General features: G+C 51.7%; 1 protein-coding gene across 12 annotated transcripts in view; it reads left to right on the top strand.

Annotated features, from left to right (window-relative positions):
* Positions 1-17085, top strand: part of LOC114136765 (histone-lysine N-methyltransferase 2C-like) — a 43363-nt gene that overhangs the window by 13470 nt on the left and 12808 nt on the right. For 4 of the 12 annotated variants that reach the window (XM_028005024.1, XM_028005022.1, XM_028005021.1 and 1 more), the window contains 37 exons: positions 49-189; positions 369-901; positions 971-1285; positions 1515-1637; positions 3499-3618; positions 3695-3796; positions 3878-3982; positions 4058-4239; positions 4306-4470; positions 4541-4638; positions 4708-4767; positions 4837-4939; positions 5011-5114; positions 5187-5327; positions 6529-6618; positions 6687-6811; positions 6879-7074; positions 7585-7662; positions 7751-7786; positions 7974-8117; positions 8190-8222; positions 8301-8393; positions 8483-8779; positions 8871-8944; positions 9016-9219; positions 9299-9752; positions 9839-10491; positions 12867-13112; positions 13180-13490; positions 13562-13737; positions 13818-14168; positions 14247-14548; positions 14625-14706; positions 14780-15151; positions 15356-15467; positions 15548-15614; positions 15702-15765. In XM_028005024.1, coding sequence (XP_027860825.1) covers positions 49-189; positions 369-901; positions 971-1285; positions 1515-1637; positions 3499-3618; positions 3695-3796; positions 3878-3982; positions 4058-4239; positions 4306-4470; positions 4541-4638; positions 4708-4767; positions 4837-4939; positions 5011-5114; positions 5187-5327; positions 6529-6618; positions 6687-6811; positions 6879-7074; positions 7585-7662; positions 7751-7786; positions 7974-8117; positions 8190-8222; positions 8301-8393; positions 8483-8779; positions 8871-8944; positions 9016-9219; positions 9299-9752; positions 9839-10491; positions 12867-13112; positions 13180-13490; positions 13562-13737; positions 13818-14168; positions 14247-14548; positions 14625-14706; positions 14780-15151; positions 15356-15467; positions 15548-15614; positions 15702-15765 — 6852 coding nt within the window. The remainder of the gene's footprint in view (positions 1-48; positions 190-368; positions 902-970; positions 1286-1514; positions 1638-3498; positions 3619-3694; positions 3797-3877; positions 3983-4057; positions 4240-4305; positions 4471-4540; positions 4639-4707; positions 4768-4836; positions 4940-5010; positions 5115-5186; positions 5328-6528; positions 6619-6686; positions 6812-6878; positions 7075-7584; positions 7663-7750; positions 7787-7973; positions 8118-8189; positions 8223-8300; positions 8394-8482; positions 8780-8870; positions 8945-9015; positions 9220-9298; positions 9753-9838; positions 10492-12866; positions 13113-13179; positions 13491-13561; positions 13738-13817; positions 14169-14246; positions 14549-14624; positions 14707-14779; positions 15152-15355; positions 15468-15547; positions 15615-15701; positions 15766-17085) is intronic. The other 8 variants (XM_028005026.1, XM_028005025.1, XM_028005023.1 and 5 more) reach the window with 8 other exon arrangements.

Raw genomic sequence — 17085 nt, 5'->3', positions numbered from 1 at the left:
CTCTGATGGGACAATAGACTGTTTTCTAAACTGGTGTTGTTCCTGCAGCAGAGCAGAGGAGTGCTGAGGAAGAGCAAGGAGAAGCAGCGATGGAGAGTCCAGAAGATGAGGTCAATCCTGCTGAGATGACTGAGGTACAAGGAGACGATGAGGAGAGTAGCCCAACACTGGGTCCGGTCTGTCCTTCAGGTGAGAACTGAGATTGACCAGCTATGCTGACATCATCCATCTCCAGCCGACTAGACTGGTTTACACTGGTTTTGATGGTCCAGACCAGTTCCTATGGTCAAATTTATGTTGTTCTGACTGGCCGGTTAAGGGTTGAGTTCTAATTGGTTCTGGTTTTTGTTTCTCCTCCTTCCCATCAGTCTCCCTGTCCTCCTGTCCTTGCTCTCAGGCCACATCCCCTAGAGGAGACCATCCTCCATTGGCTGAGAGGAGGAATGTGGAGGAAGAGTACAGCCAATCACAGAGCCTGAATAAACTTGTTGTCATGGCAACAGAATCAACCAAAGATGGACACCAGTCCCATTCCGAGCCTTCAGAGAAGCAGGAGATAAGGTCAGTAGAGAGACACCAGCCAATCAGAGATGAGGAGGCGGGACCAGATGAGGAGACCTTAGATGGCCCAATTCTGGATCTGGACCAATCCCTGGACATGGAGGTGATGGAGCTGATGACCTCAGCCGCACCTCCCGCCTCCCGCAGAGGAAAGTGGCGGAGCCTAAGGCCCCTCCCCTCCTGGTCCCGCCCCTCAGATGACCTGTCCATCCGTCTACGGCAGTCTCCGTTTTCCACTGAAGCGTCCCCTGAGACCTCACCTGCCCGGACCCCGGTCACTCCTCCACCTCTGACTCCACCAACTCCTCCCTCCTCCAGAGAGACTCCGCCCCCTACCCAGGTAAGACTCCGGCAGGACCACTAAAATCTTTTTCTGTCTCCACTGGCTAACCTCACTTCATGTCTCTAGGCTCCACCCACTGCCGTGTTCCTGCTGACCCCAAAGATTGGCATGGGAAAGCCTGCCATCTCCAAGAGGAAGTTCTCCCCCGGCAGGGCGCGGTCCCGGCAGGTACCACAGGTCCGATCCGATCAGCAGCCTCGCTCAGAAGCTTGTGGAGCATCAGAGCCTCTGGTTGGAGACCCAGAGCCTCGCCCTTCGGGCCGGAGCCTGCTCTCCATTGGGCCGGAGCCTCCTCCCCGTCGGGCCGGAGCCTGCTCTCTATTGGGCCGGAGCCTCCTCCCCGTCGGGCCTCTCGCCCGTCGGGCCGGAGCCTCTGATCTGGTGCATGCTGCTTTCTCGTGCCTGTAGCCGTTTAGCATGTCGCTATTTAAACTTTTTGAATGTTTGAGTAGAGCTGCATGTGGTTGTCATGCTAACGTCTCGTATCTTGACTAGGCTGTTTTCTGTTTCTTGTTTGTGGCTGTTGCATTTATGTTGCTGCATTTTGTCCCCCTCCACTCTTCCTCTTACTCTTGCCCTCCTACCCCCCTGACCCTTCTGCATGACTCAGGGTTCGTGGTGCAGCAGTCGCAGGGCGCCGAGCCCTCCCTCATCCTCCCAGGATTCCACGGGGGAGGGAGGTTGGAGCCCTAAGCCCCGCCCACCAGACTCTTCTCTGTGGAGCATGAAAGTGGTAAATAATCGCACCCAAACATGATGGCTTCAGGTTGCAGTTGGTTTCAGCAGCAGCTGTTGACCGGCCTGAGGCTGAGAATGAGGATTTAAATTAGTTATTGGATTTAAATTCAACCAATCAGAAGGTTGCTGCTCCAGTTGAGCCCGCCTCAAGCTGAACATGACTGTTCTTCTGGTCCAGCTGCTTTCTGGTTCTGGTACCCGTTCTGGTTCAGAACCAAACATTCAGCTTCGATAGAACAAATGGCCTGAAAACCTGAGATGTTCAAAACCTGCTAGTTCTTAAATCAGGACTGCAAACCAGTTTCACTCCGGCTTATGATTGCTTCATCATTTTTGTCATGGATTTAAATTTTGTGACTTTAAATGTTTTCTTTTTACCTGAGTTTGAACGGGTCTGGACCCGGTTAGCCAGCCAGTTCCAGGGGCCTCATGCATAAAAGAGTGCGCAGTTTTATGTGCACTCTTTTATGCACGAAGAAATGTAGAAAAGTGCGGCGCACAAAAAAATCTGGATGTATAAAGCCGTGCTCACACATGTGGACACTCAACTTTCCTTTATAAATCCCAATATAAAGGAAACGGATCAGCTGCTGCTCCGCCTGTCGCCTCCATGAATACATCTTAATGTAAATTAGTGTAAATACCTGGAAGTCTGTCGCCATGTGAAGCAGTAACCATGGCAACATCCTTGTTTGTAGCACTACGAGTATTTATAATATTTATACTGCTCCATGCACACATAAATAAAATATATTTTATTTAGAAGGTGTTTTCAGGTCACCTCACAAAAATAAAAATAATACATTTTAAAGAAAGAAAAATCCAAATAAAAAAATAACTAAAGATCTCAGAGCAGACGCTGTTGGAGCAGCAGAGCGTTCAGCTGGGATTTAAATGTTTCTTCTGAATCCATGAATCATGAGCAGAAGTTTCATTTACAGAGTTCAGATGATTTCTGTCCATAAGGCGCATTCACAAAGCGCTCGCTTCAGCTGGACCGGTACCGGTACCGGTACCTGCTTTAAGTTCTGCTCAGAGCTCCAGGATGATCAGTCTGCATGAATCTAAACGATCAGAAACCATCAGATCAATCTGATCTCTGATCAATGGCTCCATGTTCTCCATCAGAGCCAAAGCTCCTCAGGTAGCAGCTCACCTTGATGCAGCTACTGATATACCTGGGATTGTCTCCACACCTGATCACCTGATCAATAATCAAACTGTTTGATCAGCCCTGGTTTCTCTCTAGTGAGAATAAATAGATGCATTCAGACGATGAGTTTCATCTTTATGAGACACAAACTGAGCAACATGATTATTTACATTGAGGTTTTCACATCCTTTATTTCTATTTTCTTTATTCTGTGTGTGTGTGTGTGTGTGTGTTAGCTTATTGTCTGACGATAAATGTGGTTCAGTTTCATCGTTTAAACACTAAAATATTAAAATCATGAAAATCATTGGGTTTGATGCCTCCTGGTCTAAATAACTGGATGTTGTCAGATTTCAGAGGATTTAGTGAGTTTTGACTCTTTGTAGTTTATTATTGTCCACAGAAAACGTTTGTGTGGCTGCCGCACATTTTCTCGGCAGGGAAAAAGTTTGTGTATATTTATGCAAACTTTGACGCAAAGTTCATTTATACATGCCAAGTTGTGCATAAAATATGGCGCCGCACATTTTTTATGTGTACGCTGCTTTATGCATGAGGCCCCAGGTCACTGTTTACAACTCAGTCAGTGGCACCATCTGCTGACCTGACCCAAGGAGTGGATGGGACAGGGTGCTGCTCTCCCCAGGGTTTCCATGGTAACATGCCAGGTAGTTTAACCCCCTCCCATCCCCGTCCTCCTCAGGGTCGGGGTTCAGGGTTTCCAGGCAGGAAGCGGTCCAGAGGTGGAGCTGCTGGTGGAGGAAGAGGAGGAAGAGGCAGGAGTCGGCTGAAGGCTCAGGACAGCCTCACTGTGCTCCCTGGGGTAAGAGCACGCTGGCTGATGGAGGAATTGCCATGGTAATAGGAAGCTGACCTCCCCCCTGCTGTGTGTCTGCTAGGGAAGCTATATGGAGACATTTCAGGCAAAGGAGGAAGAGGAGAACTCCATGCACAACACGGTGGTGATGTTCTCCACCTCAGACCATTTCACTCTCAAACAGGTACTCAGAGGTGTACCCCAGTTGTCTTCGGGCGCCTCCTGGCACCCTGGTGTCCTAGCATTTCTCCGTCTGTCTCTGCAGGACATGTGCGTGGTGTGTGGCAGCTTCGGTCGGGGCTCAGAGGGCCGCCTGCTGCCCTGCTCCCAGTGCGGCCAGTGTTACCATCCCTACTGTGTCGGCGTCAAGGTGCATCCCCGGCCCGGTTACGCCTCCGCTGCAATCTGGTTCCGATCCACTCATTACTCTGCAATCTGATTTCAGATTACCCGAGTGGTGCTCACCAAAGGCTGGCGCTGCCTGGAGTGCACAGTATGTGAAGCGTGTGGCGACGCTTGCGACCCCGCCCGACTGCTGCTCTGTGACGACTGTGACATCAGCTACCACACCTACTGCCTGGACCCGCCCCTCCTCACTGTGCCCAAGGGCTCCTGGAAGTGCAAGTGGTGGGTGGAGGCATTGGAGGGCAGGGATCAGGGGGGCGTATCTGACTGCCCGTCCTCTTTCTGCAGGTGTGTGTGGTGTGTGCTGTGTGGCTCCACCTCGCCGGGGCTGCGCTGTGATTGGCTGAACAACTACAGCCTTTGCGGGCCGTGTGGCAGCCTCAGCCAGTGTCCCGTCTGCCAGCGGCGCTACGCACAGGACGATCTGGTGATGCAGTGCCAGCAGTGCGACAGGTAGGGCCCGTCTCAAACTGGCGGACGGGGGTCTCGCCTCAGGATTGTCTTACCTGTGGTGTGTCTGCAGGTGGGTCCACGGCGTCTGTCAGGGTTTGGCTTCAGAAGAAGAGGTGGCGCTCGCTGCCGATGAAGGCTTTGACTGCTCTCTGTGCCGCACCTCCTCAGGTCTGCATGGTCTTCATTATGAAATTCCCCAGAGGGCAGGGTAAACGCTGACCCTTGTGTTTGTTGCAGGGAGGGTGGAGCCTCTGGGTTCCTTCATGACTCAGATGGTGTCCAGAACCAGAGAAGTGGGTCAGTATTGGTTCTGTTGCTCTAACCCTCTGGTCCCCCTGCAACCTGATCACGTGACTCTGTTTCCAGACGTGAAGACGTATACTCAGGATGGCGTCTGCCTAACCGAGTCCGGTCTGACTCACCTGCAGGCCCTAGTCCAGCCTCTTGCATCACCGCGCAAGTGCCGCAGGTAAAGCCCTTACCCTTACCCCAGGTAGCCTGAGCCGGGGAGTCAGACCAACGACTCTGTTCTGTCTTCAGGTGTAAACCGAAGTTGAAGCTGAGGATCATCAACCAGAACATTGTTTCCGTCCTGCAGACGCCACTGGACCCAGAGACCCTCACCGAGCCGGACCAGAACCGAGGTAACTCCTTATGGGAAGGCCCAGGAGTCCATCAGGACCAGGTGACCCTAACATCTGGCTGTCACATTACAGCTGTGTCTGCAGGTGACCTGGACTGTGACATGAAATCTGACTCCAGTCCCGAGCGGGACGCCGCTCACCTGGATGACGTCACCAAGGAGACGGACGTCACAGACGACAGCAAGAAGAGGAAGAGGAAACCATATAGGCCAGGTGGGATGAAGGGTGAAAGCCACTCACTCTTCTTCATCATCCTCCCGCCCTTAACATCCCGTCTCCCCCATGATAGGGCACCCTGGCCAAAAGACCTGCATTGTTGACCCAAATTTGAGAAATTCTAGCTGCCTAACCATGGCCTAGTGGTCAGATGCCCAGGTCATTTGAAAGATTAACCCTTAGTGACCTATATGCACCTGCTTCAGATTTTTCTTTTTTATTTATTTTTTCTTTTTTTCCATTTTTTTCTCCGAAGAGTTTTTGTGGCGCTAGTGGCTCGTATTTTTTGTGATAGTAGGCAGACAGGAAAGAGGCCTCCAAATGTGGGGCGTGCTAACCCTCTCCGCCACCACAGCACGCCCCAGATTTTTCTTTTTTAAAAATCAGTTTACTCTGTTTGGGACTTTTAGTGTGCATTGTATGCCATCTGTCCCAGGTACCTAAAACGGACATCTCGTGGAGTGCTGGGCAGTTGTGAAAATTGTTTGGACTTAAGGCATAAATCATCCCAAATATTGGGGAATATTGTGCCTCTTTTAGGCCAGGGTCATATTGTGTAGGCTTTTGCCCTACCAGAGTGTAGAGGCCTGCTATTTCTCAGTGTGGGTACTCATGATGGGAGGAGGTTCAGGTGGCTCCCTGGGTGTCCTGCTAACGTCTCCCTGGTGGTATTTTAGACTAAGTTTCTTAGGCACATTCTTCTTGCCAACCCCAGGATATATGGGTCACACTGGATGTTATCTAAATGGCCAGTAGCCATACATGGGTGCCCATGCCTACACTGCCCTGATTTCAATGCACTAGGTTGTGTTTCTCTACAACTGTTCTATCTGGTACTTTGTGCAATTTTGTACTTGTAGGGGTAAAGTCATAGGTCCATCTGATGGAGCTCTCCATTCTGATTCCACTGAAAGTCTGCCCTTTTACTACCCCACTCGGCTAAGACTGGTGAAGAGATCAGTCAGTAAAAGTGAAGATGATGTTGTCATTCTGAGGTTAGACAGTCTGCTGTTTGTCCCGCTTCATCCCATATGACCACATTAAATATATTGGCCATGTTAGTTCTCCTGGTCATTTGGGTCTAGGGAGTCATGCATTTGTAAGGGAAGTCTTGGACAATTGGAAGCTGGGCTCTAACCGCCGGTCTCCCCCTCTTTAACCTTCGGTCTTTTCCTCTCTGTTCTCCCGTCTCGCCCAGGTATCGGGGGCTTCATGGTGCGTCAGCGTGGGGGAAAAGCCGGACTCTGCAGGAAGGACTCGTCAGAGATGAACCCGAGTCGAGATCCAGGTGAGTCACCTGAGCCCATGGGTCATTGACAGAATGTGATGTCAGTCTGATCCTCGGATTCCTCCCAGGTATGTTGGAAACTGATGCTTCCATGGAAATGATGTCTGCTGCTGAGCAGGCAATGGAGAAAGTTAAGAAGAGATACAGGAAGAAGAAGACCAAGCTGGAGGAAGCGTTCCCATCGTACCTGCAGGTAATGCTTTCACCTTTCCTCTAAGCTTCGCCAACCCGCTCTCTGCTGATTGGCCGACTCTGTCCAGGAGGCTTTCTTTGGCCGGGATCTGCTTGACCGCGGCCGACAGATTGACGGAAGGCCGAGGACGGTGACCTCAGGTGCCAGCCAATCAGGGTCGGCACTGAATGTCCCCAAGGCTTCCCCGCTCAGAGCACCTGGCCCCGTCTCCTCTGTCCAGGCTCCGGGGACAGTAGCAACCAGCAGGAAACAGGGAGTGCTGCGTAAGTTTCCATTTTCTGTTTGTATTTTACACGTTCTCTATTCCTGAAGGTTCCGCCATGTTTCCTGAGCTTCTGCTCATGTTCTCCTTCAGCTGCTGGAATTAAAGGGGTTAAAGATTAGTTGAACATGTTGGATTAAATATGTTGTTACTAAAAAATTGGTGTTTGTGATACGGAGCCAGCACAGTTGGATCTAAAGACGTCATTTACCCAGAATGCCTTGCAGCATGACAATATTTTAACATTTATAAAAACTCAACAGCCTTCAGAGTTATTACTGCATTTTTTTTACAACTAAAATAAATATTTCTTCAATAAAGTCTGTTACAATTGATCATGGATTCCTTTATGGTCAGTTAGTCTGTGTGAGGATGCCCTCTGCTGGCTTCAGACTGTAACTGCAGCAGTTTAATCCAGAACGGTTCTGGAATCAGTTACAGACTGGGAACATCCATCAAGTCACATGATCAGGTATTGTGTGTGTGTGTGTGTGTGTGTGTTGCCATTCAGCCGTGTCGGAGGAAGTGCTGCTGGACCTTTCTGATGTCCTGAAAACAGATCCTCACATCCTGGGGACAGGACGCACAGGTACAGACACACCACTGCCATCATCCTCATTATCATGGCTGTGTGTGTGAGAGACTTTCACATGATACCTGTGTGTGTTTAACTCCAGGTCAGTTCCAGGTGGAGCGCTCTCCATCTCCCTTTGGTAAGACTGGACCTCCTCTTCCTCCTGCTCAGCTCTGGCGAGCCGTCTCTCTAACTCTGACCTCAGATTGATAGATGAATCATTTCTTCTTCTCCTGCAGATTTACCAGTTTGATCCTCCTCTTGTCCTGCCCCCTGACTCGTCCCTTGGGTTGTTTCATCTCTCCGTGTGTCTCTGTCTCTTCCAGCCGGCCTGGATATCACCACGGCGGCCGACGACCCCCCCCTGTCATCAGACACCCCTGGAGGTTGTGGACGTTGCCAGAGGATGGAGCGGGAGGAGCCTCTGGATGCTATCTTGAGCCCTGAACTGGACCAGATGGTAACAGACGGTGAGTGTATCCGAGTGACAGCAGAGAGACAGTACGATGGAACAATCTGACAGCTTCCTGTTCCTGTTGCAGGAGGAATCCTGAGCAGACTCTACAAGATCCCAGGTAAGACTGGGAGAACCTGCTCACCTATCAGGACACTGCCATGGTCCCATGATAACCTATACACCTGTGTGTATGCAGAACTGGAGGGGAAGGATGTGGAGGAGGTCTTCACCGCCGTTCTGAGTCCAAACAGCAGCAGTCAGCCAGAGCCCAGCAAGACCCACGGCTCAGGTACGACTTCTCCCACACACAACTATGAAATCCCACAGGTGACCCTTAGAGGTGACCCTCCAGATGACCTTAGAGGTGTTCTCTGTCAGCAGCGTGTTCTCAGCTGCCGGTGATGAATGGCCTGGTTGCCGCCGTTCCTCCCCTCCCCAACACTCCCAGTGGAGGCAGCCATATGCTTGGCTTCAGCTTGCCTTCTGAGGGCCCCGCCCCCTCCTCTGCATCAGCCAATCGGCCGTCAGCTGTAGAAGGGGAGCAGGATGTGATGTCGACAGCTCAGAGAGGGACGCTGAAGTGGGAGAAGGAGGAGAGTCTGGGAGAGCTGGCGACCGTGGCTCCGGTTCTTTACTGCAACACCAACTTCCCTCAGCTGAAGCAGCAGTACCCTGGTACACACAGAGACACACACACACACACACACTCACTCAACCCAGTGTTCCCAGGTAGTGCTCAGGTATCACAATGAGCGTTTGTTCCTAGATTGGTCCACTAGAGTGAAGCAGATCACCAAGCTGTGGAGGAAGGCCAGCTCCCAGGACAGAGCACCCTTCGTGGTGAGTTTCTGCTCCTCCTCTTTCTGATGGGTCCAGAGGAAACTGTTTCACACCCGATTGTGGTTCTGCAGCAAAAAGCTCGGGACAACCGGGCGGCCCAGCGCATCAACAAGGTGCAGCTGTCTAATGAGTCACTGCAGCACCTGCAGCCGCCGCCACTGCCACCGCCGCCCCAGGGGGTCTATGACCCCATCGCCATGGAGACGGAGGCCGGCTGCAGAGACCCGCTGAGGCCCAGGGAATCAGAGCAGGAGCAGGAGTGGAAGTTGAGACAGGTGAGCATCTTGTGCTTCTCTGATGGGTGGGTGGGGCTTGCTGAGGGGGAAGTCTCTCATTGGTTGCTGCTCTACTCAGATGATGCGACAGAAGAGCAAGCAGCTGGCCAAGATGGAGGCAACCCAGAAGCTGGAGCAGGTGAAGAACGAGCAGCGGCAGCAGCAGCTCCGCCAGTCGGGACGCCTGTCCCCAGAAGGCTCCGCCCACCAGCAGGTCGCCGGGGGCAACGCCACACAGAGCAGGCAGAACCTCCCGCAGGATGTGGGGACACTGGACGATGTCTTCCTCAGACCTCAAGTCCCCGCTCCCTCTGGGTTCTCTTCACTCCCTCACTCCCCTTTGGCCTCCTCTCCCCTCCACCAGCCGCCGTCTTCCCCCCAGATGTTTTCCCCCCCCTCCTCCCGCCCCTCCTCACCCTGGGACCCATATGGTAAAGTAGCAGGTCCCCGTCTTCCTCAGCGCCTCGGCTTCCTCAGCGTCTCCCCCGCTCATGATGGCTCCCCTGCACTGTCCCCCGACCTGTCTGCCTCCGGTAAGTCCTCCCCCGTGTCCTCCTCTTTGCTCCACTCAGTCCCCCACCCCATTGTCTTCTCCTAACATCATCTGTCCTCCTTGCAGGTTTTCCACCAAGTCGAGCCGGCATGGTGACCCCCTCCTCCGGCTCCCCCCCCGACCAATCTCTCAGACCCGTCCGGGTGGGGGACTCCAGCCAGAGGACGAGCCTGACAATGCAGGGTGGAGTGTTTAAAGCCCCTATGCCCCCCCACCAGGAGGCAACGGGAAGGAGAGACCTGGGGTTCCCCAACAGCCCGGTGTCAGGTCTGGGCTCCCCCCACCGCAGCCCTTATGCCTCGGGGACACCCCAGCTGGGAGACGCCCCAAGTTCACGGCCCTCCCCTGACCCTTTCAGGGACCCTCAGACCCCCGGTACGCCACACCCTCACTCTGACTGCGGCTACCTTGCCATGCCCACAGGACTGAGAGCGGACCCGGTCAGTCAGCCGTCGCCGTCCAGCCTGGACTCCTATCCCTCCAATCCGGGAACTCCCCGCTCCTCGGAACGGTTCCCACGGTCCCCGGGGTCTCAGCGAAGCGTCGATTTGTTCCCCCAGTCTGTGGGGACGCCTCGCCCCCCTCCTGAGCTGCACCTGCAGCAGCCCTCTGCCCCTCGGGCTCAGAAGTCCCTGGCAGAGAGCCTCACTGCCCCGCCCGCAGCGTCAGCTTCCTCCCCTCTGGGTCCTGGACTGATGGCGGAGATGGGGGCCCCCAAGGTATCAACCTCTCTAGTTTCTTTGTGCAGATATATCTCTGTGTCCGGAGAACCAAATCTAAATCAGTGTTCTGGTCTTTCTGGATGTGACATCCTGATCCATCATCTTCAGACCTCAGGCAGCAAAAATATGAAGTTCATAAAGATGTTTAGATTTTATCTCTGGGAAGCAGCTGAGATGTGAACCAAACCTTCCTTAGACCAGCAGGAGAAAACTAGGATCCACCTCTAAGGGTGTCCACCTCTACCTAAAGGTGCTAACCACATCCCACAATGCAATGTAAACAGGAAGGGGTTCAGCTCAGGCTTTTAGCACTTACCTGCTAGGTGTGTTGGATCACAGTGTGGTCACGGTCACACCATGATCCCTAATTCTAACAGCTTTAGAGATTGTGTGGAACCGTATCAAGACCATGTCTTGACCACACCAAAGAAGTAGCAGCAGGTCCAATTATGGCAAAGTACAGATAATGTGACAGTGCAAAGTGCAGAACAGTGTGGCTGTGTGGGGGTGGGGGACATGTATGTGTGACTGCGAGGTTATGATAGGTGTCGGAGGGGGGGGGCGGCAGGGAGTAATGGCTCCCACGGCTGTGGGGAAGAAACTGTTTCTCAGTCTATTTGTTGTAGTCCGTATATTCCTGTACCGCTTGCCTGATGGCAGCGGCACAAACAGTCTGTGGCCCGGGTGGCTGGAATCCATGGCTATGGATCCAGCTCTCTTCTTGACCCGGTCTGTGTAAATGGAGTCCAGGTCTGGGAGGGGGCATCCCACAATGCCTTGTGCTGTTCTCACCACCCGTGTCAGTTGTTTCCTCTCCAGTGCTGTGCAGCTACCATACCACACAGTCATGTTGAGGCAGAGGATGCTCTCTATCGTCGCCCTGTAAAAGTTCACGAGCAGCCGTGAGGAAAGTCCAGCCCGTCTCAGTTTCCTGAGGAAGAAGAGCCTTTGTTGTGCTTTCTTCACCAGGTGGGAGGTGTTTGTGTTCCAGGAGAAGTCAGACGTGATGTGGAGGCCCAGGAACTTGATGTTGTCCACACGTTCCACCACTTCTCCATCTATGAGAAGGGGAGTGTGAGCCGTCCTCCTGGACCTTCTGTAGTCCACAATGACCTCCTTGGTCTTCCCTGTGTTCAGCACCAAGTTGTTGGCTGAACACCACTGAGTGAGCTGCAGAATCTCCTCTCTGTAGTGGGTCTCGTTGTTGTCTGAAATGAGACCCACTACTGTTGTGTCGTCCGCGTACTTCATGACTGTGTTGGTGGGGTGGATGGCCACGCAGTCGTGTGTAAACAGGGTGAAGAGAGCTGGGCTGAGCACACAGCCCTGCGGCGTGCCTGTGTTGAGGACCAGTGGGGACGATGTTGAGCCACTTATTCTCACCACCTGAGGCCTGTTGGTGAGGAAGTCTCTGCTCCAGTGGCACAGTGAAGCGGGCAGCCCCACCTCGAGTAGCTTCAGCACCAGCTTGTCTGGGATGACGGTATTAAATGCTGAGCTGAAGTCTACAAATAGCATCCTGACGTAGGCGTTGGGATGCTGCAGATGGGTCAGGGCTGTGTGCAGAGTGATGGAGACAGCATCCTCTGTTGACCGGTTCGCTCTGTAGGCGAACTGAAGGCTGTCCAGGTTTGCGGGGATGAAGTCTCTGATGTACCTCAGAAGAATCCTCTCAAAGCACTTCATGATCACCGGGGTCAGAGCGACGGGCCGGTAATCGTTCAGGCTGGTGATGGACCTCTTCTTCGGTACAGGGATGATGGTGGAAGACTTGAGACACAACAGGTGCCGTCGGTACATGGCAGCCTCATCTCTGCCAGAATACCCCTGGGCAGTTGTGGCTACTATATAGTAGCTCATCACCATCAATGTATGAATGACTAGATGTAGTGTGAAGCACTTTGGGGTCCTCTGAATGGTAAATAGTATTTGTATTGCACTGTATCAATTCAAATCTTTTGCCTCTGCCTCTGTGTCACTGTGAACTTGAACTTGAATCTTCAACTCTATTCCTCGAGGACTGGAGTCCTGCAACCTTTGGACCTGTCTGTGTTCCAACACACCTGAGTGACCGAATCACCTCAGTGTTCAGTCAGGTTCTCTGCAGTTCTGCTGATGACCTGATTATGGGACTGAAGTGAGTTGAAGCAGAGACATGTCTAAAAGCTGCAGGACACCGGCCCTTGAAGCCTGGAGTTCAAGATCTAAGAGGTTGCTGCATGCTGTAAATGTCCAACGAGAATCCAAAAGTTCTGTCCCCCTGCAGCTGGTTGTTTTCTGAACCAAAGATGATCTTGGTTTTCTGTTGCTATTTGGAGATAAAACAGAACCAGGGAACCTTCATATTTCCTCATTGCCTCTTCTCTGTACAGCCTCAACGGTCTCCAGGAAGCAGACAAGAGTCGTTGCCCAGAACCTGCAGCAGCCAGACCCCAAAGCACCCTGCGACACCTGAGATGGGAGTTGTCCATGCTACGGGTCAGGATGCTCTAGAGAAGGGTCTCATAACGACTGGCATGTCACCGATGGAGAAGTCAGGAACCGGTGACCTGTCCTCTCTGGATGGAGGGAGGAGCATGCTGCCTCAGCTTGGAGACTCTGAGGAGAAACTACAACAGGTGGGGCAGATCTTTGTCATTTTGGTCATCTTTGGATTTCTGACGTTTCTCTGGTTGTCCCATGCAGCGCCTGTGGCTCCGGCAGCATATCCTCCGGCAGCAGCACCAAAAGATTGCCTTACGCCAGGAGAAAGGTTTGCTGGAACCCACCTCAGGACCTGCTGCTTCTAGCGGTACTCTTCACAGCTGGTCTGCTGAGGACTCTTCCAGTGCCCCTCCTCCAGACCCATTTGAACGGCCTCCACCGCCGTACCCTGGTACAGTGAGACCTCTGACTCCTAGGTTTACTGGATGTCTTCCAGGCGAGGAGATGAGTGGCTTTCCTCCCAGTGAGGCGTCCCTCCCCAGACAAAACCTCCTGAGAGGACCAGCTGTCAGGTAGAAATGGCGAGAACCAGACCTTCAACTGTCAGATCTGTTCCTGTCACAGTTGGTGTCCCTCTTTCCAGGTTTGGTGTTCCTCATGGAGCCCTACAGGACCCTTCAGCGCGTCCATCCCTTGGTCCTGCTGTGGGGCTCTGCTCCATGGAGGGGAACCTGGTCCAAATGAGGAGGCCTGTGCCAGCAGAGTTCACCAGTATTCGATCGTTAATGCCCCACAACTCAACAACACACATAGTGCCAGGTCTGAACTGCCGACTGAATAGGGCCCTGTTCATGTCCTGAAAGTGTTAAGTTCATGTTTCCCCACGTTTGCCTCCACAGGTGTTCCCCAACTCATCGTCCAGCGGCCTCCTCCTCCTCAGCAGCATGGCGTCATGCCCTACATTGAGCTCCGACACCGCCCCCCAGAGAACCGTCTGAAGCTGCCCTTTCCCCCACCGACGCCTTCAGAGCTACAGGAAGCCACGCCCACCAGAGAGTCCACTGCACCACGTCCGGGTCCAGTCAAGATGGGGGAGGCAGGGCTGGGGCAGCAGCACCTGGGTTCTGCTCTCCCAGGATCTGAGGGTATTGAGGCGCACTTAGAGGGAGAGGACTCTGCTGTAAAGGATCTGGAGGACGTAGAGGTCAAGGACCTGGTGGACCTCAATTTGAATCTGGACCCAGAAGATGGTAGGAAGACCACAGGCTGCCATAAGTTCCCCAGAACCAGTCTAGAGTTAATATTCACATTGGTTGGTTCTGCTGCAGGTAAAGACCTGGACCTGGGTTCGAACGATCTGCACCTGGATGACTTCCTGCTGACAGGGAAGTTCGACCTTATTGCCTATGCTGACCCAGAGCTAAATTTGGAGGACAAAAAAGACATGTTCAACGAGGAGCTGGACCTTGGGGAGCCGGTAGAGGACCGGGAGGGGAGCCGACCCGCCAGGAAAATGGAAAGCCCTGCCCACTTTCTGGGACAGCCAAAACAGGAATTGAAGGAATCTCAGAAGACTGAAGGTCACTCTTCAGACAGGCCTCAAGGAGCTCACTCTGCCCTTCTAATCAAGGTAGGTCATTGATTGCTTTATCATGCTGAACCAATCACAGAGCTGATAAATGATTTTTACTTTCAACTTTCCGCAGGAGAAGCTGGAGGACTCTGCTTTGGTTTCCTGTCCAGTCCCAGCCCAGGCTTTGTCCTCTGTCCATCCGCTAATAACTCCAGGTAAACCCAGTGACCACCCCTACCTCTTCAGCTTTTGCAGCATATGTCTGATGTGTATCTCCTCTGTCCTCAGGGGAATCATCCGTCTTCCACCAGAGACCATTTGGATCCGCACCAATCCCCCAACCGATTCCTTCCGGTCCTGCTCCTCAGGGTGCCCCCACCCTGCCTCAATCTCCATCAACTCAGCCTCGACTTCTTTTAAACCCCCAGAACCATCCTCCTCATCCAGGCACTGAAACTCAGAGCATGAGCTCGGTCAGCTTTCCTGAGAACCAGGTCTCCCTTCAGAACCAGAACAAGTCCAGGCCTCTCCTGCTGGAGGAGCAGCCACTCCTCCTCCAGGAGCTTCTGGACCAGGAGCGGCAGGAGCAGCAGCAGCAGAAACAGATGCAGGCTCTGATCCAACATAAGTCTGACTCAGAGTCTGGAATCTCCGACATGGGTAAGATCAAAACCCTTTTAAACCATAAAGCTGTGACAGGACAGAAAATCAGAGATCTCTGAGGTCTCCTACACCTACTGATATCCAACCAGAATGAGAAGCAGAATCTGACCAGAGAGCCATTCTGAGCCATCTTGGGATCCTCAGGAGTTGTGTCTTTAGGCTCTGAGTCTTCATAACTCATTCTGGTTCTATGTTTTACAGATTTTGAGTCCATCTCTGATCCAATCATGAAGGCTAAGATGCAGGCTCTGAAAGGTATTAACAGGGTGATGAGTCAGGGACCCTTGGGCCTGAACCCAATGGTCATCAACAGGTATTGAATGGTCTCATCTGAACTTTCCAGGGTTTGGGTTTTGTGAACCATGGTTCTGATTGTGTTCTCTGAAATCACAGGTTCCAACAGAGTCCAGGAGCCCCAGGTCCCGAGTTAACTCCTCCCACTCCTCACCTACCAGAACAGGTACGCAGATTGTGGGCAATGACTCAGCAGGTCCAAGCAGTTTCATCCAAGCAGTTTGCCCTCTAAACAAATGTTTCTTTCTGTCAGGACGGGAAGTTAACCCCTCAACTAGTGCACCGCAACCCTCCCAGCTTTGGACCCGGCTTCATCAGTGAGAATCAGGACACAAATCAGTTGATCTGATCATTATTTTCTATGGGTTTTTCTATATGGTAGATCTATAGAGAGGATGGGCCAGAGTTTTGGAGATCCTGCTGTTCCTGGAGAACTGCAGTGCTCATGTGGACCATGATAGCAGGACGCTAATCTGACTCAAGGACAATTTTTGGTTCTGGACATGTGTACTAACTACCAGGCCATATTGGAACCGTACTGTCACAGTCTGGTTCATCTCCATGTAGTCATGGACCTCACACATTTCCAGCCACAACCACTTACCTCTTATCCAGCCTGGATCCTCAGATTGCACAGGTCAACAGCCAAAAATTGTCTGGGGTTTTTCAACTGTTTTAGGGTAATTTTGATATGTTGAAATAAAAAATCACATTGGTCTTGCTCAATCAGGTCAACTTTCTGAACTGTGACCTGATGCAACGTGAGCATCAAAATGTATGACTTGTTCTCACACATGGATCAGTTTCCTGAGAATCTGGTACCAATGTGTGATGAGCAGGAGGACAGATTCCACCAGGACATAACAGAGATGGAGAACACAATGTTCAGTTTACATGTACTAACCCTAATCAGTGTTTATTAGACAATTTATATAAATCCTTTTTTGGATGAGAAACATTAACATACATGAATGGATAATGTCTCAAAAATGTAATGAATTTAGTCAGAAGATTGGATTTCTGTAAATCAATTTGGGGAAAAAAATCTGACCTGATTGAGAAAAAAAATTCATTTTTGGATTCAGTGATGCATAATAGTCTTAAATCTGTTGAAAAAACAGACAACTTCCAAAAAATACTTTTTTGTAACCCAGTGTTTTACACCTGTTTTACCCAGTACTTCCTGGGCGACACCCTGCTGTTATATTCCAAAAACAAAGCGGCGGTCAGAGCAGACATGTTTTGTTGGCTCTTCTCAGCAGTAGCATTGCTGCTCCCTTCCTGGGACATAATGCTGCTGCTTCTTCACCCCAAAGGAGTGAATCAAGAGGCCTCCTTGGCATTTCCCCTCCAGGATCTGTTGCATGGAGCCTTTAACCCTAATCTGTTTATCAGTCACTATGAGACGTTTCTACATTTTCCTCTCCCACAACAACCCCTGGGGACTCACATACACAACCTGGCAGAGACACATTTATTTAAATCAATTATAAGAACCTGATTAGGGCTCTGAATTCCCAGTTTGAAATAGTTCCCCAGTCTCTAGAACCCGTTTAGAGAGATTCATGAGGAACTTCCTATTTTATTACTGTACAGCTGATATTTGTTCCTAAACGATCTATAGAGAACATCAACCT

The sequence above is a fragment of the Xiphophorus couchianus genome, chromosome 21, assembly GCF_001444195.1.
Source record: "Xiphophorus couchianus chromosome 21, X_couchianus-1.0, whole genome shotgun sequence".
Lineage (NCBI taxonomy): Eukaryota > Metazoa > Chordata > Actinopteri > Cyprinodontiformes > Poeciliidae > Xiphophorus > Xiphophorus couchianus.
The sequence above is the reverse complement of the archived record's forward strand: the minus strand, read 5'-3'. Positions and strand labels throughout refer to the sequence as shown.